Source organism: Hippocampus guttulatus, chromosome 20 (genome assembly GCF_054856545.1).
Source record: "Hippocampus guttulatus isolate MCC_2025c chromosome 20, RoL_Hgut_1.0, whole genome shotgun sequence".
Taxonomy (NCBI): domain Eukaryota; kingdom Metazoa; phylum Chordata; class Actinopteri; order Syngnathiformes; family Syngnathidae; genus Hippocampus; species Hippocampus guttulatus.
The window spans coordinates 11,075,421-11,100,507 of record NC_141280.1 but is presented as its reverse complement, the minus strand read 5'-3'; the positions used below and the strand labels follow the sequence as shown (position 1 = coordinate 11,100,507).

General features: G+C 41.3%; 1 protein-coding gene across 5 annotated transcripts in view; it reads right to left on the bottom strand.

Annotated features, from left to right (window-relative positions):
• The window catches only part of mdn1 (midasin AAA ATPase 1), a 144,270-nt gene that overhangs the window by 107,716 nt on the left and 11,467 nt on the right, over positions 1-25,087 (bottom strand). For 3 of the 5 annotated variants that reach the window (XM_086100503.1, XM_086100504.1, XM_086100506.1), the window contains exons 9-26: positions 24,544-24,658; positions 22,475-22,653; positions 19,287-19,368; positions 18,550-18,645; positions 15,981-16,093; positions 15,367-15,518; positions 15,022-15,082; positions 14,168-14,379; positions 13,987-14,090; positions 13,272-13,416; positions 12,038-12,134; positions 11,847-11,960; positions 8,614-8,761; positions 7,362-7,469; positions 6,969-7,120; positions 5,823-6,001; positions 3,159-3,367; positions 1,239-1,385 (exon numbers count right to left, since the gene is read on the bottom strand). In XM_086100503.1, the coding sequence (XP_085956629.1) occupies positions 1,239-1,385; positions 3,159-3,367; positions 5,823-6,001; positions 6,969-7,120; positions 7,362-7,469; positions 8,614-8,761; positions 11,847-11,960; positions 12,038-12,134; positions 13,272-13,416; positions 13,987-14,090; positions 14,168-14,379; positions 15,022-15,082; positions 15,367-15,518; positions 15,981-16,093; positions 18,550-18,645; positions 19,287-19,368; positions 22,475-22,653; positions 24,544-24,658 (2,413 nt within the window). The remainder of the gene's footprint in view (positions 1-1,238; positions 1,386-3,158; positions 3,368-5,822; positions 6,002-6,968; positions 7,121-7,361; positions 7,470-8,613; positions 8,762-11,846; positions 11,961-12,037; positions 12,135-13,271; positions 13,417-13,986; positions 14,091-14,167; positions 14,380-15,021; positions 15,083-15,366; positions 15,519-15,980; positions 16,094-18,549; positions 18,646-19,286; positions 19,369-22,474; positions 22,654-24,543; positions 24,659-25,087) is intronic. The other 2 variants (XM_086100505.1, XM_086100507.1) reach the window with 1 other exon arrangement.

Sequence of the window (25,087 nt, the reverse complement as noted above, 5' to 3'; positions counted from 1 at the left end):
TTTAAAGCAAGCAGAGGATGGTTCGAAAAGTTTAGGAAAAGAAGTGGGATACATTCCGTCATTCGTCATGGGGAGGCAGCCAGTTCAGACAAGGAAGCTGCCGAAAAGTTTAAAATTGAATTTGAAAATCTCATCAAGGCCGAGGAATATCTTCCCCAAAACTTTTAATATGGATGAGACTGGACTTGTGTGGATAAAGTGGTTCAGAAAATGGAAGGAGGGATGTTACCTTATACCGTAGCGAAGGGTTGCAGAGAGCGTCCATAGTTACAGCCATTACTTTAGAGTTTATTAGTTCAAGGTGTAAAATAATGTAATCTACAATTGTCACGATGAGAGAGAGAGGTTACTTGAATTTTTATGTTACAATGTTAATGTTTGTTAAAATTGGTAAAAATAAAATATACAAAATGTTTGTACAGTTTGTACAGTATTTTACATATTACCTGCTCTATTACATTATTACATGTTTATATAGTTTATGGTGTAAAATAGTTTTTTAAAAAAAGCTTTAAAAAAAGTTGTTTTCTAGACTTTGGAACGGATTAAAATTTATTTCATTGACTATATTGGGAAACATGGTTGCAGTTTTTGAACAAATCGGTTTTCAAACAGCCTTCTGGAACGGATTATGGTCGAAAATGGAGGTATGACTGTACTTAAGTTTACATCACACCTACGTGGCAGAATTATGTTGACATGGTGAAGGTTTGCCAAACTGCACCTCAAAGTGTTTCATAAGTTTATGCCTGTAATTGTAGGAGATAAACTGTCATTTATATTAAATAATGCTACATTTGCCTTTATTTTTGTATTCTATAACACAGTGATAGTCTGTTGTAATCAAGATTCTTTGTTGAAGAATACATTTGAAAAAATAATCGCAAAAATATATCACAATCGCAACAATTTTGAGGGGGAGGAAAAGAAGAAGAAAAAAAATCGGAATTATTCTCATCGTTGAGAATTGAGATTATAAGAAGAATGGTTGTTGAGGGATCTTCTGACTGCACTCATCTTGGGGAGCAGACATCGAGGTAAGTGTCTTTGTTTTTTTAAGAGGTGCTCCAATACAATAAATCATGGGTCTCAAACCCCGATTCTCGGGGGCCGCTTTCCTGCATATTTTCCATCTCTCCCTGCTGCAACACACCTGATTCAAATGATCAGGGCCGTTATCAGGCCTCTGCAGATTATGAGCTATCACTTATTTCAACCAACCACTAAAACAGACATACCTGTAGATCTATCATGACCTTGACTAGTTTCGTACAGTACGATGGAGGCATGCTGCACCGCAAATGGAGGATGGTCTCCAGCTCTGTGCTAGGTAGCTCATCAAAGTGCAGCTCCACAAAGCGATTCCTGAATGCTCTGGAGAGAACCTAGAGGAAAACGAGAGGCAAACATGAACAGGGTTCTAAATTAAGACCTCATGGGGCCACAACGTGACAAGGTCATGGTCGCGAAGGTCAGCCATCTCGCTACCTCTGCGTCCCATGTCCTAGATGCATAATTTTCCCGCGAGACGCACAGTTCCAAATAATGTGCATTTTTGGGATGCAAGAAAATTTCTCAGTCAAAACAAAAAAAACTGTGGTAAATTATTTTTTCCAGCAACGATTGCAGTTTGACCATCGCCGCCATTGTTGTTTTGATCTCGCGTTAAGTAATCTCGCGTGATGAGATTTCCGTTCTCGCTTGATGAGATTGGCGAGATCGGCCTTCACCTCACAGGAAGCAGACGATTGCCAAGTTGTGTAATGTTAAAACAAGTGTTCCGTACAAGTGTTGGTTGATTGCAGAGATATCACAGAGGAAGCAGCTAAAGTTGGATAGTTTTTTGCGATGATAAATAGACTTTGAGAAAGCCTTGCATCATTGGAAGCAGAGTAAAGAGAGGAGAATTTATGAACTCAAAGATTGAACGATGGGATGAAATAAGAACCTATTTCTCAGCAAATCTTGTATGCCTGAATTATTTAAATTTTTGTAGCATTTGTTTATAAGAAATAAACCTATTATCAATGTATATTGTTGTTGTTTGTGTTATTATCATATGCAATTGAATAAGTAGGCCAGGGGTGCCCAAACTGTTTGGACCGAAGATCTACTTTTCGTTTAACCAACCTCCCGGGATCGCCCCTGACTGCCCACCCACCCAGCCACACCCGCGCCATGATGAGAAGCTAAACGGAAGCAAGCCTGTTGACTAGCTCACACGTACCGTTTTAAAGTGCTTCCCCCTCAGCCCTCTAGATTCCTATTCCTTGCCCGTGCCCTCGGTGAATTGTACACGAAGCAAACTCTGAATGAGAATAATGACGATCAAAGATATAGCGCAACAGCTCTGATCACAAGCTGCAATTGCAGACTGCTGAGCGCTAACAACTTCCGCTGACGTAGTCACGCGCCACCGTAGGTTAAAGATTTACCTGCTTTATTTTATTTGTAAAATCTTTCTTTGGGAAAATGAGACTGATAGGATGATTAGTGTGCAGTCTGCATTAACACAAAAAATATATTACTAACGTGTACAAAGACACACAAATGTCTTTTTTTTCCCTCTACACCTTTCAGATCTAATTGGGACGAGTCCTAGATCTACCGGTAGATCAGGATCGACGTAATGGGCACCCCTGAAGTAGACCATTTCAGAATTCAAAATTTGGGACTCTCTAGATGCATAATGGGACTCATACTTTTCTGATCACAGAGTCCCTGGGACTCACAGGGCTCAAACTGTAAAATTATCACCGGAAGGTTTGGCAAAAGTTCTCTAGACACTCACCAGACTTTTCTTGTCACAAGGGATAGGTGCGTCGGATTAAAAAAAACAAATCATTTTGCAATTCTTCCATTTTCCCCTTTACTGAAAATGATTATGTGCCCCTAATATCAGTTGAACTGTCAACCAAGATATAATTTTGCAGACAACATAACCACAGGTCACCACATTCCCCTGTGATGTTCAAACTTTTTTTTCTCTGCTGGCAGAGGAGAAACCCCTTCTTCTCTCCGCCCGAAGCAACCCCGTGAAATAAACGTGAACAGCAAAGAATAAGTAATTGCAACCATTGAACTGTTGCATTATGTGACAGAAGCACAGGGTACCAATAAATGTGGCCATAATTGTCAGTATTATCTTCATGGAATACCTTTCGACCCCCATAGAGACCAGGAGGGTTCTGGGTAGCAAACAGCATGAATCTTGGGTGAGCCTTGATGACTTCCTGTGTCTCCACAACGAAAAGCTCCCTGTTGTCATCTAGCAGCCTGTTGAGGGCCTCAAGAACATCAGTGGGGGCCAGGTTCAATTCATCAAGGATGATCCAGTAACCTTTCCTCATGGCATCGATGAGAATGCCTGCAAGTGATTCAAATACAAGCAGCGTTGACAGTCAGCTCCATCACTATTTGGACATTGAAACTATTTTCAGCATTCCAGCTCTGTACAATGGATTTAAAATGAAACCAAGATGGGCTGTAAGTGCATCCTGAGCTTTAAATTAAATTACAGCCAAATCGAGTGAAGGGTTGTAGGAATTACAACAGTTTATAAGGGCCTTCAACTTTTTAAGGGAACAAAGGTAAGTGAACAACGAAAAATCATAAATCAAATATTCACTTTTTCATACTTTATTGTAAATTCTTTGGAATCAATGACAGGATGACGTTTTAAACTCATGGACATTACCAGACACGAGGTTTCATCTCTGGTGATGTTCAGTTCCTGCTCGTTCTTTGAGTGCTTTCAGTTTTGTCCTCAGGAAGTCAAATGCATTTTCAATCAGATTCAGGTCAGGTTACTGACTTGGCCTTTGCAGAACATATCGCTTCTTTGCCTTTAAAAATGATTTGGCTGCTTTCACAGTATGTTCGAGGAACCCATCTGCATTGTGAAGCAATGAATATCATTCTGGTACAAGTTGGTCTGTGTCTCATCTGTCCATAAGTTGTTCCAGAACTGCACAGGTTCTTTTAGGTGTTTCTTTGTAAACTCAAATCTGGTCTTCCTGTTTTTGAGGCTCACCATTGGTTTACACCTCGTGGTGTATTTCCTCTGTATTAGGCACACACACAGGTCCAGTATTTAGCACACACTCAGGTCCACTAAGCCGAGCACACCATAATTGACTTATTCAAAGCTATTTTCACAGAGTCATTTCAGAGTATTTTGACTGATTTTTCAAGACCCACAGACAATTGTGTTCTACCATTATCCATCCATTCATTTTCTACTGCTGACCCAGGGTCGGGTCACGGAGGCAACAGCTCAAGCAGGGAAGCCTAGACTTCCCTCTCCCCAGCTATTTGTTCTAGCTCTTCTCGGTGGATCCCAAGGCGTTACCAGGCCAGCTGGGAGATGCCGAGAACACCTCACCAGGGAGGCGTCCAGGAGGAATGTGAATCAGATACCCAAGCCACCTCATCTTGCTCCTCTCGACGTGGAGGCGGCTCGACTCTGTGCCCCCCCGGATGACCAAGCTTCTCACCTTATCTGTAAGGTAGAGCCCGGACACCCTGCAGAAAAAACCCATCTCGGCTGCTTGTATCCGGGATCTCGTTCTTTCTCTCACGACCCATAGCTTGTAACCACAGGAACGTAGATCGACCGGTAAATTGAAAGCTTCGCCTTTTGGCTCAGCTCCTTCTTCACCACGACAGACCGATGCTAAATCTGTTCATAATCTTTTCAAGGCGCAGCCTTGGCGTTGAGGGGGTCCGGTTTGGTGGCCTCAGTGTTGGATCTCTGCTTTTTGCAGATGATGTGGTGCTGTTGGCTTCTTCAATAGGGGCTCTCCAACTCTCACTGGAGCAGTTCGCAGCCACATGTGAAGCGGTTGGGATGAAAATCAGCATCTCCAAATTTGAAAAAAATTGTCCTCAGTCGGAAAAGGGCGGAGTGCCCTCTCCGGGGACGAGTTCTTGCCCCAAGTGGAGGAGTTTAAGTGTCTTGGGGTCTTGTTCCTGTTGTACCATTATTCATACATCAAATCTACCCAACGCAATAATAGACTATCTTTTTCCAACAGGCAAAAAAGTTTGATTCTACGTTTTTCCATTCTTCAATAATAAGCAGTGGAGCACAGCTCGACTTTGACAAGTTCAGCCACTTCTCACAGATTCTGGACAAAAATAGCTTTCTGTGTCAACAAACTGAAGTTTGCAGGCAACACAACTTTGAGCTGAGCAGGCTCATTAAGGAAGAGATGATTGTGAACTTGCGGCCCCTCATACTGTAATTGGCTGACTGGTATCAACAGCTGACAATTTCAATTTTCGAGGAATTACAGTCTCGCAAGAACTGAAGAGGAAGGCCAACATCAAGTCCATCCTCAAAAAGGCGCAGCAGAGGATGTAATTCCAACATGTGCTGAGGAAGCACAGCCTGCCACAGGAGACGTTCAGGCGGTTCTATACAGCACTCGTTTGGTGCTGCAACAAAAAAAGGACATCTGACTGCACAACGTAGTCAGGAGTTCCAAGAGGATCATCAATAACCCACTATCCAGGATCCAGCACAACAGTTCAGCTACATTATAATATTCAGTTGTAATGGACTAAAACCTGCACCGAACAGTTGAATGAGTTGCAAACTCCTCGCATTTTGCGACCGATTCCCTGCTGGAGCTTTAAAAACAGGGTTGATTAACTAGAAAAGAGAATTGATGAGTTATTGTGGTTTTGTTTTTGGTTTTTTTAGTCGAGGTGGAAAAATGAGTGGTAGCTCTGGAAAAAGACGAAACATCGACAGCTATCCTTTGACATTTCAAGTGACTCCATATTCAGACTTTCAGTAGACAGAACTGATCTCTTACCCTCTGTGAACACCAGTTTGCCCTTGTCATCTGAGCAATAGCATCCTATGTACTCCTGGATGTCTGTGTGCTCGTGGTTGTTGATTCTGACACAATGGTTACCAGTCGCTGCAGCCAGCCAACGGATTAGACTTGTCTTCCCCACAGAGGTTTCCCCCTGGATCAGCACTGGGTGAGTTCTGTTATGGATGAAGCACACAGGACATTTGCAACAGACGATTTGTTTCCAATCAGTAAGGAATGATTTGTAAAAAGTTGTCTAAGGAGGTTGAGAAATAATTAATAATTTTTTTTTTGGGTGGGGCACATTTAATTGGGGTAAGAACCACAGTGTTACAGCAGAGAATATAGATATACCGTACAGTTGTGTTTGCCGTTTTGTGTGAGTAAAGCTCAAAATCCTTCAAGATATACTTACATTAGTGATAATGCATTGGGAAATTTCAATTCTTGTCAAAACATGAAGAAAATGTATCATTTATTTAGAGAACAAAAAAAAAAATATGCGGCACCAGAAGCTTATCTGTGAGGCTTTGCTTTCGGACGGCTATATGACAAGGTTACAACAATATTAACTCTTCGGTTTCCAAATTAAAAATGATGCTACAATTTAATAATTTATACACTGATCTATTTTTGTCAAAAATGTCAAAGAAATGATTTTTGGACGTCACAAACGCAACGTGGTTTGTGATTGGATAATCATGAATGTGGAGATACAACTTCCGCCTACATATTCAGCAGCTAATTTTTCCTATGTGTGTGTGTGTGGACACACAGGTCCATGCCAAAAATGTTGAATACCCAAGTAAAGTTCATTTATTTCAATAATTTGTTTCAAAAAGTGAAACTTGTTTGTTATTCGTTAGACACACCCAAAGCTGAACATTTCAAGCCTTTATTTGTTTCCATTTTGATGATTACAGCAGAAACACAAACAAATAAGAATGTTCTAAAATAAAATAAATAAAAGTTGAATGTTATGACAAATCTCAACATTATTAGCCTCCCGTGTCCAAATCTTGACACACAAAACACCGGCAATTTTTCTTCATCAAAACTGAAACAAATAAAGTCTTGACATATATCAATTTGTCTGTAAAATGTGGAAAAACTGAAGCACTGTTATGAATGCGCTGCACCTACCCTGCAGATACCACTCTTGCAAGGTCCCGTAGGTTGAGTTTGACTGAGGGTGTGAGAATGTAGCTGGGATCCAAAGTTGGCTCCAAATCTCCCTGTGACACCCAGTAGCCCTCAACCGCCACACATTGTTTGCCTAAAGGAGCCACAATGGGCTGAAAGAAATATAAAGACCAAATAAGGTTGGATATAAATGAAACCGCATGAATTATTATTTATCAAAGCCGAGACGGTTTCATGATAATAAAGTTTAAAAAATATTACGTAAATTAGTAAAAAGGAACAATTCTACTCAGTCCCTTCTGTAATAAATCCCCAACATCAGCCTCAATCTTCCCCTTTACAGTGACTGATTGCCATTACAGCGAAGGTATTTAACTTTCTCGGAATTCTTACTTGATTGAGACACTTGGTGTTTCCTTTGAGAATGTGCTGACAAACCAGTTTCTGGACCACAGGATGGGACATTCTGTCGAGCTGAGTTAGAAAGCTGAGACAGAAACCCTGCAAACATTCAGTTAGTGGATGATTAGGGGCAAGTAGATATCGGCGCTTGAGCTGCTTAACACAAAAGTCAATAAAAGCAGAGATAATAAATAGACAGCTAGTCTTTGAAGCCTTCAACAACAAAAAGTGAACAATTCTAGTGTTTCAATTACAGTGGTACCTCTACTTACGAAATTAATTGGTTCCGGAAGAAATTTCTTCACTAGAAAATCTAGTGTCTCTACTTACAAAAGTAGAGACACGTTTTCCATGTAATGCCCTAATCCGTTCCAAGCCCCACCCAAAATTCAGACATAAATGTTTTCTAAAGCATAAAAATGCATCAAAATATGTAACAAATACATGTAACAAATTTGATTATTGCACGATAAATGAGAGTTGTGCACAATGTAAAAAGCAAAGAATAAAGAATAAAAATGGTCATTTAATTTTTAACTGCGTCCTGATCGGTTTTTTTAAATTGTTTTTTAATAGTTTTTCTGTGTGCATGCAAATACTTGTTTTGTTTTTGTACTTTCTTTTTCATAATTATTGCTGCTGTAAATTGCTACATTTCTTTCTCCATTGTGAGACAAATAAAGGTTTTCTTTTTTTTTTCTTCTTCATGTTCTCTCTCAGAAGTGGTTTTTGCCTGGCGTTTTGTAAACAACTGAGCAAAGGACCTCTGGTTTCGTCAGATTTTAAAATTCCAATGTCCAAGGCAAACATCAGCAGAGTGAGCGAACGCCCGACTGGTGAACACTTGGTCAGGGGATTCACATTTACCGGTACGTAAAACTATTGGAAGACCTCATGGCCCGAGAGGCGAATGCCGAGGACGCTGCATAAACACCTATCTGTCTATCGACACACATAGACACATACGGTAGGTCCCCCTTGGCCAATGGGATGCCAAGATGATGCTCTTACCGAGCAATGGCAGAGCATAAGCAACATAAGTATGTTGCGTTCAGGAAGCTCAAAGCTGGGAGTAGCAACTCATACTGTATTTTTACCTTTCATATCTTGAAATTTCTTTCATAACTAGAGGCAATATTTTCCTGTTGAGGCGTTTCGTAAGTTGAAAATTTCGCATGAAGAGATGTTCCTAAGTAGGGGTACCACTGTACATTTGGTGAATTCATGTTCACTGGCTTCTTACCTCATAAAGTGAGCGCTGCACAATATTGCATGGGTTCGCTGCCACATACTTCAGCGCCCTACATAGTGTGCGCAGGCTATAGTGGGGTCTTTGACCAGTTCCGTCCACAAGGTGTGAGGTAGCCTCTTTTCTCACTGCCAGGTAAAAACTATACATACATATAGAAGTACATGAATATGATGCGCAAAAATAATCAAGGTATGATCAAAATTGAATTTTGAGACAAAAGGCCTCTCATCCGAGAAGTCTTCATTAGTTCATGCAACAAGGCTTGGTTAGAACACACCAGCCTGAGGAGTGTGAAAACCCCAACTATTTATGTGGGTGGGAGACAGATGGGGGCTTCAGAGCAGGCATACTGCTCGACCACTAGCTTTAAGTGAGGTTTCCGTCTCACAAGACATTGAGGCCACTATCTAGCACAGGGGTGCCCAACCGGTCGATCGTGTCGCCCGTGAACTGGTCCCAAGTCGATCGCGGGGGTGTGGGGCAATTGATTCAATTTCATCAATTTTAAATTGATGTGTGTCTGTGTGCACGTTATCAATATTCTAGATTTTTGTGTTAGTGCACACTGCACCATAAGCATGCTCTCAGTTTCACTTTCACAAAAAAAGTATTTAAAAAATAAAATAATACAACAAAGCAGGTCACTTTTAACCTATGGTGGCGCGTGACCTGCATCACCGAAGGTTATTAGCAGTCAGCAGTCTGCACTTGCAGCTCGCGATTAGAGCTGCTGCCATATATTTTTATTATTCTCATTCCAAGTTTGTTTCATGTACAATTCACTTTGGCACCGGCAAAGAATGGGAATTGGAAGTCCCAAGAGAAAACCTTTAAAACGATACACGTGAGCTACGATAGTGAAGTTGTTGCCCTGAAGACGCTGCCAAAGTGCGTCCCATGCCGCCACGTCAGGTCTCGACTAAGGTAGGCACTGATTCATTTTTCCAACTCACAAGCTCTTGTATCGACTTTATTTTTCAGTTTCATTCGTGTTCTGGGCCATGATAGCCATTGCTCACCATGGCATGCGTGTGGGTACGCGTGCACTATGCGGGTCGATCGTGGGAGGTCAGTTACTTGAAAAGTCGATCCTTGGTCAAAAAAGGTTGGACACCCCTGATCTATCATGTTTCATCTTTATTGCCTCGCAAGGTTTAAAATACTCACTGCGCGGGGGCCGCGGTGTGGCATGTACATGCGGTGTGCGTTTTGTGTCATTTCGACTGTCGTCGCGTGTGGGAGCACGTGTGGAGAAGTGTCTGTCTAATGGATATGTGCTGCCTTCTACAAATAAAGGGGTTTACTTTGAATTATATGTCTCTTGAGATTTGAGCACACACACCAACGGTAGTGTGCGGCCACTTGAGCCATGCCAAATTAAAATAAATCCATGCAAAGCTGTCAAGCGTTCAAATATAAAATGGTTACATTTGGGCGTGCTTTCAATACAGGCGTCACCAACTCCGGTCCTTGAGGGTTTTAGATGTTTCCCTCCTCCAACACACCTGATTTAAATGATCATTCATCAGCACGCTCAGCAGGAGCCTGATAAGGATGCTAATCATTTGAATCGGGTGTGTTGGAAGTTGGAGACGTCTAAAATATGCAGGATAAGAGACCTCGAGGACTGTGGGATGTCGGAGGATGCCTGGGAATGAACCCCAAGACAAAAAAAATGTGCTCCTCCACATTTAATTGATGTTAGGTCCAAGAGTCGTATGACTGCTGGCACTTAAACGTTATTTAAATAGAAAAATGATACGTCATAAGCAGGCATCATCTTACTTTATCTATCAGTTAGCATGTGATGTTACTAATTTGAGATTGGTAAACTTGGTTTATTACCAATTTATTTTTTGTTTTTGGCCGTCTATATCAGCGGCCATCGGTCGTGTTCCTCGATGGCCACTTCCCTGGATGTTTTCTATGTCTCCCAGCTGCAACGTGCCTGATTCGAAAGATCAGATAATCAGCAAAGGCTGCAAAGCTGGATAACGATCCTGATCATTTGAATCACAAGTGTTGCAGCAAGGTGGGGTGGGAAAACATCTAGCAAACTGGCCTTTGAGGAACAGGATTGAAGATATCTCGTCTATAGGGGTGTTCACACGGAAAGATTTGGTCCGGTGTCCCAGTAGAGCGTTCACACGTGCAAATTAGCTCCGGTGTAGCCCCGGAAAACAGCTTACACCGGAGCAAACTTGATCCACCTCAGGGAGGTGGTTTAAAAATTTGCTCCAGAGCAAATTTCTCGTTTGCGAAGCAGCACCGATGTAAATTTGCACGTGTGAACGCAACTGAGTTAAATTTGCTCCAGAGCAAATGCTTGAGAAGAGTTGACGTACGGCGAGAATGCGTTGCTTTCGTGCTCTGTCGGATTTCCGTCATGTGTTTGTTTAATAACGACACAAGACTTGGCTGGTATCATCTTTCCTTTTGTAGGAAGTCTCGGAGTTGTTTGTGTAGTTTGTTCCTTTGTTGCGTGTTCACAACCCCCCGCGCCCCATATGTGATTTCCTCTCTTGATTTTCTGTTTGGCGCATTACGTAGTTGCTTTTCTGAGTGTCATTGAAGTCATCGTTGATTTACGTTTTCGGGGGCGGTCACTCTCGAGCAGAAGGCACGGAGACCGAGAAGGAGAAGGACGTGCCTGTCCAGTAGTCACTTGAGTTGTGTATACGTTTTAAAAAGAACCAAGACGACAGCTCATTTGTTTTCTGTCGTTTTGCTCCGCTGCAGAAACTGCCGTGTGAACACAAGTGGGGCTGCACCGACGCTGTGCCGGTGCTGACACGCTCAGCGGCTTTGTACGTGTGAACGCTCCACACAATTTGCTGCGGTGTAAAATATATCGCAACAAAATACACCGGTGCAGCGCCGGAGAAAAATGTGTGCCGTGTGAACACCCCTTAAGTGATCAACTGAGTGATTAGGAAGTGCAGTCCATGACTCCTGTTTCATCAGAGGTGTAAAGTCCAGGTCTAGAAAGCAAAAACGGTCATAGTTTGGCTTTAAACACGGGTGCTTCTACTCAACAGCTCGGGAGCTTGTTTCCCTGCCTGGTTGAGTAAAAGCCCCTGGGCCCTGCATTGAACAACAGAAAAGGATTTCCTTTGGGATAATTATTGAACAAGCCAAACTGATATACAATAAACCTTTACTGGCAGGTAATTATTTTTGGATTTCTCAAAGTGCGCATAATACACAAGTGAAGTTGTTTTAACCTTATGATTCCATCGATTACACTCCTGTGGGGATTCAGTTTTTTTAGGTAGACTGAAACCAAGATCCGCAGGTCTCCCTCATTATCCAGCTCCTCCACATACAGCTCTGTAAACCTGCAGGGATAAAACATTAAAGTTCATCGCAATTAAGTGTTGGTATGGTTTGAGTTCACATGTCTGCACCACCTTACCGGTTCCTAAGGCCATGGGGCAGGTTTTTTTTACCCACATCGGTAGCTGGGTTCATGCAGGCAAATAGTCTGAAGTCTGGATGTCGAATAAGGGCAGCTAGAGCAAAACCAAGAAAAATAAAATAAAATAAAATAGGCCATAAATGTAGTGGAATATTAAATTCTAAATTTAACTGTACTATTGTGAGCATTTGCAGGAAAATGAGGCTGACAAAGTGGAGCTGGTAGACATGATGAGGTTTGTCACTCTGAGAATGGATTCTTTGCCTCCACCCAAAGACATTAAGTCACTGATAGAATACTTGGGCCTAGAAGTTTCCCAGATTGTTTGAAGTGCAATGTTAGTGTTTTGGGACAAAAAGAGTCATTGAACAATAATAGAGTTTTTGAAGAAATTCTTTGGGACTGTGAAGACAGCTCCAAATGTGACTGCTTTCAAGTCCAGGTTCAAAACTGTTGGCAGCTGGAGTCAATGGCAGAGGAGGGATTAGAGATGGATACATCTCACAAATTCCCATGGACATACCACTCCCAAAGACATTTTTATGTCTTTTCAGACTCCACGCATTCAACCCCAGGTACATGGCTGGTACTGAATGAGTTACAAAAGTGTTGTATAAATTTACTGTGCATCACCAAAATGACACTCCGGTCAACGTCCAACAGGAATTTAAGGGTACACAGAGAAGTATCGAACTTCCCAAGGATAATAAAATAATGGTAACATAGTCATCACAGGTCAGTCTGTAAACATCAATAAGCAACATGTGAGACAGTACAGTGCTAGACACTAGCTAGCAACATGGCCATGTGTGTGAGAATGTGAAGTGAATTTAGACAAGGGGAGGTAGCTAAAATAAAACCGATGAAGCTGTAAATTATTAATGATACATTACTCAAATTATTCATGCAGGATATTTCTTCTACAAGACCAATTTGTAGTGTTCTACTTTAATAATTAGATACTTGATAACTAAAAAACATGTCTGTTGAATTTGCAAAGACATACTTATAGACTACTGATAGAGCACTGTCAAATTGACATAACTGTAGACTTTTACAACAATATTATTTTTCTGCCTTACTTTGTTGTTTGTTTACAAAGGCATCTATAAACATTTATTATTCACAATAATAAGAATCAGATTAACAATGTAAGAATAATAATAAGTAGAAGAACAACAACAACATGCAGAATTAACACCTCAAGTATCACTTAAAAAAACAAGCTTACCTATATCTCCACGGTCCAACAGAACTAAGGATCCAGCACTGCTCTCAAGCAGTCCACTCAAACACTCTAGGGTCTCTGCTGCTGCGAGATTGATCTCATCTAGTAAGATCCAATAGCCCTTCTTCACCGCCTTGGCTAATGTTCCCTTTAAATTAAAAAAAAAAACGTTTGAAACTGCTCCAACAAAAGGATACATTTGATGAGAAATTTATGTTTCATAACAATGATATATTTATTTTTGCCTGCAAGCAGAATGATGATTGGATGTTTTGCTTATGGACACCTCAACAGTGTTCAGAAATTGGAATAACGTCTCACTGACAAGGATGTTCAATTTCTATGTTAGGTCTCCAGCAGGGTGCGAAATGTCCACCATTTCAGCCGCAAGCAAAGTCATTATGAATGGAGTCAATACACTCAGCTTCTGATGCACCCAAGCATATTGGTTTGAATGTGACATTCATTGTAATCAGGAAAAAAACAAGGTTCATATTTCAAGGCTTTTCTCTTTTGAGTATGAATGTTTGACTTATTTTTATGTTGTCTTTGTATGTTGGCTTAAAAGGAGACTACAATCATGAGAATGTATCATAAGTGTGACTGTTAAATTATATATGTTATGGTTATGAATCTGATCTTTGCCTCATGACTTCTACTCACCCGAAACACTGAAAAAAGATATGTGCAATAAAAAATGGACAGCTGGATCCTTTACCTCCACAAAAGCAAAGATCATGGCTGTCTCACAGGCTCGAATCTGCTGCTGAGTCTGACTCAATTTTTTTGCCATGAAGTCCCACTTCTCTTGCAGTAAGGCGGCTATGCATAAAAAGCAGGGGATAAAAAAAGTAAACGGAAGAGCAATAATTATAATTGTTTACACTTGCGCTTTTTACCATTTGACTTTCCTTGCAATTCTTTCGTGAGGAAAGATTTGCAGACGTGGTCCATGAGTTTGAGAAGGTCGTGCCAACGTTTCTCCCTGAAGCATGTCTGCACATGGCCTAGAAATGCTAGGTTTTGCTTCCTGGAGTAAGTCTGGGAAAACAGGTCCTCAAAGGCCTCCCGCAGGGGAAGTAAGATCTGCCTATGGTCAACTGGCTTGTACCTAATTTAGACAGATAAGGGAGAAGTAAGTTGCAAAAAAACAAACACTATCATATACGCTAAAACTGTGCGCATGACCTGACAGTCTTACACTGGTATCAAACTCAAGGACCGGGGGCCAGATCCGGCCCGCCACGTCATTTTATGTGGCCCACGGAAGCAAATCAAGCATGTCAACTTGCATGATGCTTGCTAAAATCTAGACCAAAATTTAAAATTCTCATATGTAATAAATAAAAGACATATTGTGCGTATTTTAATGTAACCAAACCCCTCATTATAGTAACTTAAACAATAGTTGAATAAACCGTTATTATTGACTTTTTTAAATTTGGTTTCAGTCATAACGGCCCTCCAAGGGAAACGGTAACTAAAATTTGGCCCACGACAAAAATTTATTTGACACCCCTGCAGAAGAACATTGTTGAAAGGACATTTTAAAGAAAAAAAAAAGAAAAAACATCCTTCTCTAGTCCCATTTTAATATCTCTGTTATTTTAATTATTATTTTATAACACACGGCACCGTGACAAGGGGTGTTGATGACTGCATGTAAATGCACCCATTGGTCAGTTAAATATGGTTTGGATACCATGCTTCTTCCTGAAAAATGGCAGCTTCTGTGGTAACTAGTGTAACTTACCCACCAAGGAGGTCCGCAGTATCACTCTGTTGGTTCATGTTTACAACCATCAACTTATGCCCTAGAAGAAATATAAATCACAAATACCAAGGTAAAAATGGTGTGAGTGAGGTAGAATGCTGTGCCAGGATCTGCAGGTAGCCAGCAACATTAGCTTTTTCACAGCAACATTTCACAGGGTCCAAAAATGGGTTTTGTTTTGTTCTTGAATTTGGGAAAACTTGAAGAATAAATACAAGTGACCCTAGCATGTTTGTATTGTCAAAGCTGCTCTCATAGTGAAATGTGATGATGATTATGTGGTTTAAAAACCAGGCTATTCCATTTGTGAATCCAGTTCGTCACCTGTAATTCTGGCCAGGTGTTGTACGGTGGTGGTTTTTCCCGTCCCGGTCTCTCCCACTAACAGAACAGGCTCCTGTTTAGCAATGCACACAGCCAGTCGCTCCAGTAGAACAGCAGCTGGACGAGTAGCAGCAAAAGTCTGGTGATCACTGCTAATAACAATAAAAAACATTGATCAAATATAGTCAGATTAGAAGAAATCTAGCAAAATTGGCCAATTCGGCAATTGTGGTACCCAAGGTGTTGGGCTCAAAATGCATATCTGTAATCCCCTCCAAGTTTCGCAACCTTACTATACTTAAATTCAGCTGTTTTCAGGCTTTACAAAATGTTTCATTTGCTCACATAATGAAGAAAGTTTTATTAAAAATAACTAGTAATTGGACCTTCTTTCAAAAAGAAAATATCCACTTTCATTTTGTGTTCATACGTGAGGCTCTATGTTTGTAGTATACTTTTGTATGCACAATGTGATTTATAAAAACAAACTAGGCGCATGCATTAGCCTGTACATCAACTTTAACCCAGGAAAAAGCTGATTTTTCCCCATGATTCAGTAGCAAACGCATAAACAGAGGCGGCAAAAGGGGTTGCCGTGTAAATGAGCCACTTACATTATCAGCTGCACAGTTTCAGTCTGCTTTCGAACTAGACTCACTCGACCCACCAAGGCCTCATGCTCAGCCACCGAGATGGCAGGCTGATACATCTGACAGAAGTGTTGCACCTAGAAGCAACGGGAAAAAAATGTGTTTCCAACAATGTATACCTGTGTATTATAATATTTAACAGAAACTAAAGGTCTTATTGAGAATGTTCGTTATTTTAAAACAAAAGTTCTGTATGCTTTATTTACGGTATTCTACTTAATTGTAAATATAAAAAAGTCAGTCCCAAATTTGGTTTGGCAGCACCACTTTTACACGCATGGATGAAGTTGTTGGTACTTCTCTGATAATGAAAGAAAGAAATCGAGGGGTGACGAAATGGAGCGATAGAGAGACAGCCAGATAAAAATCAGCCAATGAAAACAAGACATTTCTATTGAATTGCGGTTCAAAAAGCTTATTTTTTAAAAAAAACTGATGGTTTCATCAGGCTTAAACAAAAATGATGGTACTGCAAGAAAATAGTTTGCAGAGTACTGTACATCCCATACTACGTACAGTGGTACCGCTATTTACAAAATTAATTGGTTGTGGAAGAAATTTCTTCAGTAGAAAATTTGGAAGTAGAGGCGCGTTTTCCATGTAAATGCCCTAATCCGTTCCAACCCCCCCCCCAAAAAATTCTAATTGTTTTCTAAAGCATAAAAATGCATCAAAATATATAAAATATATATTTTACAATATTTTATGTTGTGTATTGTGTTTATTATTTTACTTTGTTAACTGTTTTGTTAAGTGCTTTGTTATAGTTGCCGCTGTTGTGAAAGCGCTATATAAATCAGCATGTATTGCATGTATTGTAGTATTCAGATCCTCTCGAGCAACCCTTTTTTCAAAAAAGTGACTAGTACAGTGAAACTCCTCTATAACGAAACCGACATGGGCGAAAATACCCCCTAGTGTGAAAAAATCTTCCTGCATTAACACCATTCCCACTCTCCTGCCCCCCCATTTACTTGTTGTCATTCTAAAAACCTTATGCTAACTGGAGCGCTAATTAGAGAGAAGGTGAGTTCCATCGCGCTAAAAATGGCCATCGAGGACTACGAACCGTCCCGTGGCTGGCTTTAAAAGTTCATTGCATGACATCAGCTGAGCAACGCTGTCTTGGGTGGCGATCGAGGGGAGGTCGAGTTAGAGACAGTGAGATAGTGGAAAGAAAAGCCACCGGATCCAGGAAGTATTTGTTATTGTTCGATTCAGACGCAGCATGAACGTTGCATTGCTAAAATGGCTACAAAACGGACCTTTGGATGTCAAGCAGCTAAGACAAGAAGTGCTCTGATGCTGGAAGAGAGGGTAAAAGTGATCAACATGAAAGACGGATCAAGCAAAATAAAAAACATTATCCAAGAAATTGATGTAAGTGAAAGTGAATGCTGATCGTAAATTTCGCAATTTCTTTCCCTTTTTTTTCTTTCTACACTGACTATATGAAGTGTCAAATAAGTGTGTGCTCATACTTATGCACTACTGGAATAAAAATAAAGTACACTTGTGTGTGTGTGTTTACATCTGAGATCAAATTTTCTACAGTGAAAAACCCCTTGTTGTGAAACATTTCTTGTTGCAAACATGATTTCGTTGTAGAGGACTTTCACTGTAACAATCTAGCGACTTTTTCTGGTGTTATTGGAGACTTTTGGAGTCTGTGTGGTGAAAGCACGTTGTTTTCAATGAGCAGCGCCGGGAGCTGTTGTGGCCCCTCCTCCAAATGAAGCTGCTGCTGGCTGATCGCGCCAGGTTTAGAATCTGGGCTGGATGTAAATGTAAAACTTTTCTTTGTCTGAAATAAACTAAAAAAACAAACAAAAATTACAAAAGAAAAAAAGATTAGAAAAAAAAACCATCCCCCCCCCCCCCAAGTAAATCACACGCGCTGATGACATCACTGAGCAACGTTTAGGACAGCCAATAGCTACTTTCCTTGCCGATGTGTTGGAAACGCTGCTGGAAGTTGACCGCTATTAACAGTAGTTAGCAGCTAGCGATTACAGCGGTTATCACCCCGAAACATCAACATGGCTGAGAGGAAATGATCCAAGAACTACCATTATCACCCTGAGTGGGAGCAAGATTATTTTTTTGTTTATTCTCATTCAAAGCCTGTTTGTTTGATTTTCAATGAAACGATTGCTTTGGTGAAGAAAACGAATCTGGAGCGGCATTTCACAACAGTACACAGGAGCTATGAGATGGATTTCCCTGCAAAAACACTTGTGCCACAAAAGTGCGGGATTTGAAAGCAAACCAAAGACGCAAAGTAAGGCTGCAACTATTGTCACGTGTTTGCCAAACACTTTGTGTTAATGTGTGTGGGTGGGTGGGTGGGGGGGTGATGAGTTTGAAAAAAAGACTGAGCAGTTCCAGAGTGTATGCATGTAAATGAAAAAAAATTCATAGGAAAAAAATGGGACGTTATTATTCTGTGTTCTCGCTCAAAGAGTGTACACCTTTTTGATTACCTGTGTATATTCACCTGTGTTCTTTTTTTTTTTAACTTTGCTTGAAATACCTTTTCTTTGGAGATATTGAGCTTGCTTCCAATTATCTCAGCGATCCGCAGTTGGCTTTCAGGGTGAGACATCATTGCTGTGAAGCAGTCTAGAGCCTGATTGAAATAGAAAGATATTGCTTTCATACGTGGAAGCTAAATCACAAGCAAATAAAACTCTTAATCTCTTTTTCTACTTATGTACTTATATTTAAAACATGTTTGGAAAAGCGGCCTGAACAGTCTAAGCCAGGGGTGGGCAATTATTTTTTGCATAGGGCCACATGAGAACCAGAAAATATTATGGAGGGCCGGATCAAAAGGGTGAACTAAATTCGACATAATATTAATTGGATTTCTTTATTTAAAAAGCAGTATTTTGCATTTTTTGGCACGTTTTTCAGACTTTAAGAGTACATTATTCCGTCGTATCGAACGGGATTTGCTTGACTTGGCGCTACTGCGGGCTTCCGTATCGTCTCCCCCTTCCTCCCTATGCTCTGCAACTTCAAGTAATCTGTGCCACCTGGCGTTGAAATGCCTGTCATTACAAGTCCAAATGAAATGAATGCAGTCGTTGACATCGAACCTTAATTGTGTACCAACCTTCGGCGGGCCGGATTAAAAAGACCAACGGGCCGGATTTGGCCCGCGGGCCGTAGTTTGCCCACCTCTGGTCTAAGCAATTAAATAAAAACATGTAAACTTTCTGTAAACTGACTTTTGTCACGTTAAAAATTGTGACAAAAGTCCCTTGCCTCTTGAAACACATGCTGGGCAGTGGCGGAAGAAGTGCCGTTAAAGTTGACGTTGATCCTCTCACACCATTTCAGCAAATCTCTAGGGAATGAAGAAGACACAAATTGCCATAAAGAGATGTGCAGCAATGAAATAACAGATGGGCCACATTTATATAATCATTAAGGGAGTCAATGTATTTACTATCTTCTAACATTATACAATTTTATATAGCAGTGGTCCCCAAACCCCGGGCCGCAGACCGGCACCGGTCCGTAGGTCATTTGGTACCGGGCCGCACAGAAAGAATAAATAACTTACATTACTTCTGTTTTATTTATTTTGATCTCTGAATTATGTTTTATTTTGAAAAATGAACGGATACTCTGTTACAAACGTCTACAGTATGTCAATCTTGACGCAGATCAAGGCACGCTTCTCGGTTACGTCATAGGTTACTGCTAAAATGAAACCCGGCAGATAGGAAATGAGTAATAATCAAACATCTTTGGAACGTTTCTTTGGGAAGGGGAAAAGGCCCAGCCAGGAGACAGAAGAGTATCCTACAACTTTCAAGAAAAAGAAGGCTACATTTAATAGACAGTATCAAGAGTCCTACTTAAAATTAATTAAATTAATTTATCTCAACGGGAGATTCCCATGCACCAAGCCCACTCTGCATAACATGCGGCGATGGTTTTGAAGGCACGTTTAAACGTTACCCATGCGACCAGAGTTTTGTGGCCAGATAGGATGTTCCTCGTGTAATAATTCGTGTTATGTTTTGAAATGATCAGTTATTTTGTTGTATTCATCTGTCACACCTTAAAGGCCGGTCCCTGAAAATATTGGCTGACATCCGTGGATGTTTTCAAATGAGTTTTAAAAATGGACTGGGAGGGGGCTTGTCTAAGATTTAATGGAAGGTCATTCCAGAGGGAAGAACTGGCAACAGAAAAGGCTCGATCCCCTCTGAGGAAGCCCAGTTAGTTCTGCCACTTGTCTCTATGAACATATCTGAGTGTGCATGTCCTTGGACAATTTATGTTTCAATGCAAGTAAACTTTATTTAGCATGGCTGATAAAACTAATGGTAGTGCTGGTGGCAGCAATAAGCATAATGCAAGCGATGATTGCTAGTGGTCGTGGTAGGAAACGCCAGGCAATCTCCATGGAAATAAAGCTTGCCATTGTCAAAAAATTGGACGTTATTGAGAAGATGATTCATGTTGCACATGCAAATGGTATTGAGCAGTCAATGGTCAATGCCTTCCACCTCAGCAGCCTCTCCAGAACTCTTCCATCCACCTCCTCCACCATCTACGTAAGCTTATTTCTTTTTATTTTGGCATCCTGTACTCTCTAAAAAATTATTAAAATATAAGTTTTAAAATGTAATTTATGTATAGACAGAATTTGTCTATACAGTACACAGTGTATATACCAGAGGTGCCCATTAGGTCGATCCTGATCTACCGGTAGATCTAAGACCGGTCCCAAGTAGAGCCGAGGAGTGTCGAGGAGAAAAAAAACAAACAACCATTTGTGTGTCTTTGTACATGTTAGTAATATATTTTTTGTGTTAATGTACACTGCAACCTAATCATCTTATCAGTCTCATTTTCACCAAAAAAATATTTAAAAAATAAAATAAAGCAGGTAAATCTTGAATTTACGGTGGCGCGTGATTACATCACCGGACGTTGTTAGCTCTCAGCAGTCTGCAATTGCAGCTTGTGATCAGAGCTGTTGCGGTCTATCTTTTATCGTCATTATTCTCATTCAGAGTTTGCTTCGTGTACAATTCACCGAGGGCACGGGCAAAGAATAGGAATCTAGGAGGGCCCAGGGAAGCACTTTAAAACGGTACGTGTGAGCTACGATAGTTAACAGGCGGCAAAAGTGCGTCGCATGCCTCAGTTTCAGGCCGTTTCTCATCATGGCGTGCGTGTGCGAGTGTGTGTGTGTGTGTGTGTGTGCGCGCGCCCGCGTGCCGGTAAGGGTAGATCCCGGGAGGTTAGTTGATCGAAAAGTAGATCTTCGATCCAAAAAGTTTGGGCACCCCTGGTATATACTATATAACAGTGTTTTTCAAACACGTGTGTGCCACGTGATAGTGTCAGATGTGCGGTGGGAAATTATCTAATTTGTATGCCTGCGAAGTCTATCGCCCGGCAGAATAATCGTGTAGTACTCTTCCATACCAGTCGGTAGCAGCAGCAGCTAGCTAATCGCCTTGTGCTTCGAGACAAGCGAAGTTTCAGGCGTGAGGCAATACAACGAAAGCTATCTTTCATTTGTATTTACTTTTACCGGAGCTGCAATGGCACCAACTCCGTTGTGCTTGGTATGAGGTGAAAACGTCTCAAACAGCGCTATGGTCCTAAGTAGGCTTCAACTCCATCTCCAAACAAAACAACCATCACTTCTAAACAAAAATGTGGAATACTTTGTTCGCTTGCGTGAACACATGGAGAAACAAGCAACGTGCATGAGAAAATCCGCAAAGGTAAATGAGAGAGCCCTGAAAGCAAGTTACCATGCCAGTGAACTTGTGGCTAAATCAAAAAAGTCCCACTGGCAGAGCAATTAATACTTCCCGCCGGCAAAGCTATTGTAAATGAGATGTTCGGACCCGAAGCAGCTAAAGAAATAGCCTGACTGCTGTAAAAACTAAAAACGGAGAAAGACAGAGCTGTGGAGGAAGAGCTTTGTGTGTCTTTCATCGTTTGCTGCCAGGATCTCAGATCTGTGTTCATCCAAACCGTTTATCACACCGAGTGAGAATATATTACAGATGATAAAATATTTGATTCCTATTCAAGGTGTTATAATATAACATTATTCTTCAATGTTAAAAACGCTTCTAATAACGATATAACACTTTAATTCTTAAAATAGGCTTTTTTCACATTTTCACCTGGTGATGTGCCGCAGGATTTTTTCAATGAAAGAAATGTACCTTGGCTCGAAAAAGATTGAGAAACACAGCTTTATAATTCAATTCGGTTTTTAGTATTTTTTAAAAATGTAATAACATTGAATTTTAAAATGAAATTTAATGAGTCTCAGCTTGCAAACAATTTGACCTACAAAAAGCCTCTCAGAGCCATTATGTTATGCCCACGGATGTGTCCGTGTGTGTGTGTAACATGAATAAATTCCCCTTAAAGAGGGCTTTAGAAATGAATAGTGGGCTGAACCACACCTTAAGGAAAGTGTTCTACTCTCCAGCCGAGTGGAGATCTCCTCAGACTTGGACTGCTGGTTTTCATTGGGGCTTTGAGAGGATGACGGGTCCAAATGTCTATCACCGGTGAGGTGGCAGTAGATGTCTAACAGACGATCTGCCACCATTGTCAGGGTTGGGTACTTGCTAATAACCACCTAAAAACACAGAACAGATCAAATAAAATAAAGATCACTGTTACAACACTGAGTGAAGTTTGAAAGATACAATACAGTACTAAGTCTTGTAGGTATTCTGTGTCTTGTTTTCCTTACTTAAGGTGTATCAGGACTACATTGAGATTTGGAGCTCAACGTTGGAGATCTCCGCCACTGGGGGGAGGACCTCTTACTAGGAGGGGCAACCCCCCCCGCCCCACCAACAGGGATAAGGGGTTACATATGTGAAGGCCTCAAATGCCTTGTTAGTTCAAGTTTTGATTGATTTTTAAGTTGAATTAACAGTTGCTGTTATATATGTCATGATCTGTGCACGGTGGGGTACAAAAGGATTTTTCAAAAGGAATCATTGTGCAAGATAGGTGTATTAGGATAGAAGAATATTTGACAAGAAACACCTTAAATCACAAGAACATGAAAGTTTGACAGTATGGATACACCAAAATATTATATAGCTAGTTTAAACAATGTCTTAGAGAGATGTGATGACAATTACTTTTTCAAAAAGCTTTTTCTGCTTGGCTCTCGACGAAGGCGGACGCTTTTGCACAGCTCCCCTGCCCTCCCACCTTTTTTTCCCTGCTCGCCACTTAGTCTTTTGTGCAGTCTTTGTCAAACTTTTTTTCCCTAGCCTCCTACCGTGTTTTCATCCGAAGAACTAACCATGGAATTAGTTGGCTGGTCTCTCGATGTAATTGACAAACTTTTTTCGACGAAAAGAGCGGGCAGTGGGGAGCCTGCTTGCCCTCTGGGGACACTTGCTGCCGGATACGCCCTGGATCCATGGAGAAAGTGGAGACCGGTGTGCCTGACAGTACTGTCCGTGGAGGATGTGGAAGACATCTACATTATTGGCCTTTTGATAACAGGTATGCTGCTGTTTGGTGTTGGCAGCTTGCTGTTCTATCGCAAAATTCAACCGACGGGAGCGGCTCTATTGGAAGTGAAGAAGCTGCCGGTCACTCTGGATGGCTTGGCGCGAATGTCCAACACTCAGACTAAAGCGGTGACTGAGCTCAACCGCAATATTGTTGCGGTTTTGGAGCGACTCCGCGCGATCGATAATACCATGGAGACGTTGGAATCCACGCTGCGGAAAAAAATTCTGGATCAGACTGATCGGCGCCAGTGAGGAGATACAGACCAAGGACTCAAGGCTGTCTGGAATTGTTGGCGGCCGTCTCTCCAAAACAAACAACGCTATCTGGCCTTTCCCCTGGATGGAAATACGCACGGAGTCTAGGGCCCCCACCACCACCCCCCTCCTTCTCGGCCATGGACTGATAAGCCGGGACTGTCTTCATGATGAGCAGACCTCGACGAAGCAGCTATGACCTGTACACGCATACACATACACAACTGGACAACCACACGCGCATACACATCCTTGTTATCACCGTCTTCATCGCTCCGATTCTTTTTCCCCCGTGACGTGGTTCGATAATGCGGAGCGCAACGGTGACCGTGCAGCTGGTCATTCTCGGCCGCGACGCGGTTACCCTACCCTACCCCCCCCCCTTCCCATTCATCCCCCCCTTATACATGTTATGTCTCGTGACTTGTTGTAACTGTCTAATGCTTATTCATGTGCTAGGGTCTTTTTTATCCTGGACATAGTTAAATTATCCTCGGAAGAGGATAGTTCGAGCGTGTTTTTTTTTTCCCTCTCCCTACCCAGCGTTTTTCCTTTCTGAATTCTGATTGTAATTTCCCCATTGCGGGACAAATAAAGGATATCTTAATCTTAACAACTGAAAATGTAAATACAGAAAAAAATTGACCTGTATTTACTGCTACACTTGCTAACCTATTTAATTTTAACTTCTGATGGTTAGGTTTTAACCCAGCATTTTTCATCTCAAAACTTACCATCTTCAATTCTTTCCTTGTCATATTACCAATCTTCAGCTTGGTCCAGTACTTATCCAGCAAAGCTGCATTGGAGTTTGTTGGTTTGTGCCAGCTGCCACCGCTGAAATTCATTCTGCAACAAAAGCCAAATCTTAACTACAGGTGCTTGTAGTACACCATAAATCTTCACAATTCTTGACTACTAATAGTCCCAAGATGTAATTCAAAGCAACATTTTCACACCGGGATATGCATGTATGTATGTGAGAGCGAGCGAGAGTGAGAGCGAGAGAGCAAGAGCGAGAGAGAAAAGCACACGCGTGTGTTTAATGGTGTGTGCGGCGGTGTGAAGGAGGAATTGAGAGTCAAATTGAGCAGATTTGAGTGTATATATTGGTTTTCGTTCATTTTCGGGGCCGTTACGGCTGTTGCTCATCGTGGCGTTTGTGCGTGCATATGCGCACGCGTTGGTTAAGGACAAATCTTTGAGTATTTCCTTCATCTGCTGCAATCCGGATGAACCAGAAGGAAATTTGAAGGGAGCTTTCAGATGACTCAGGGG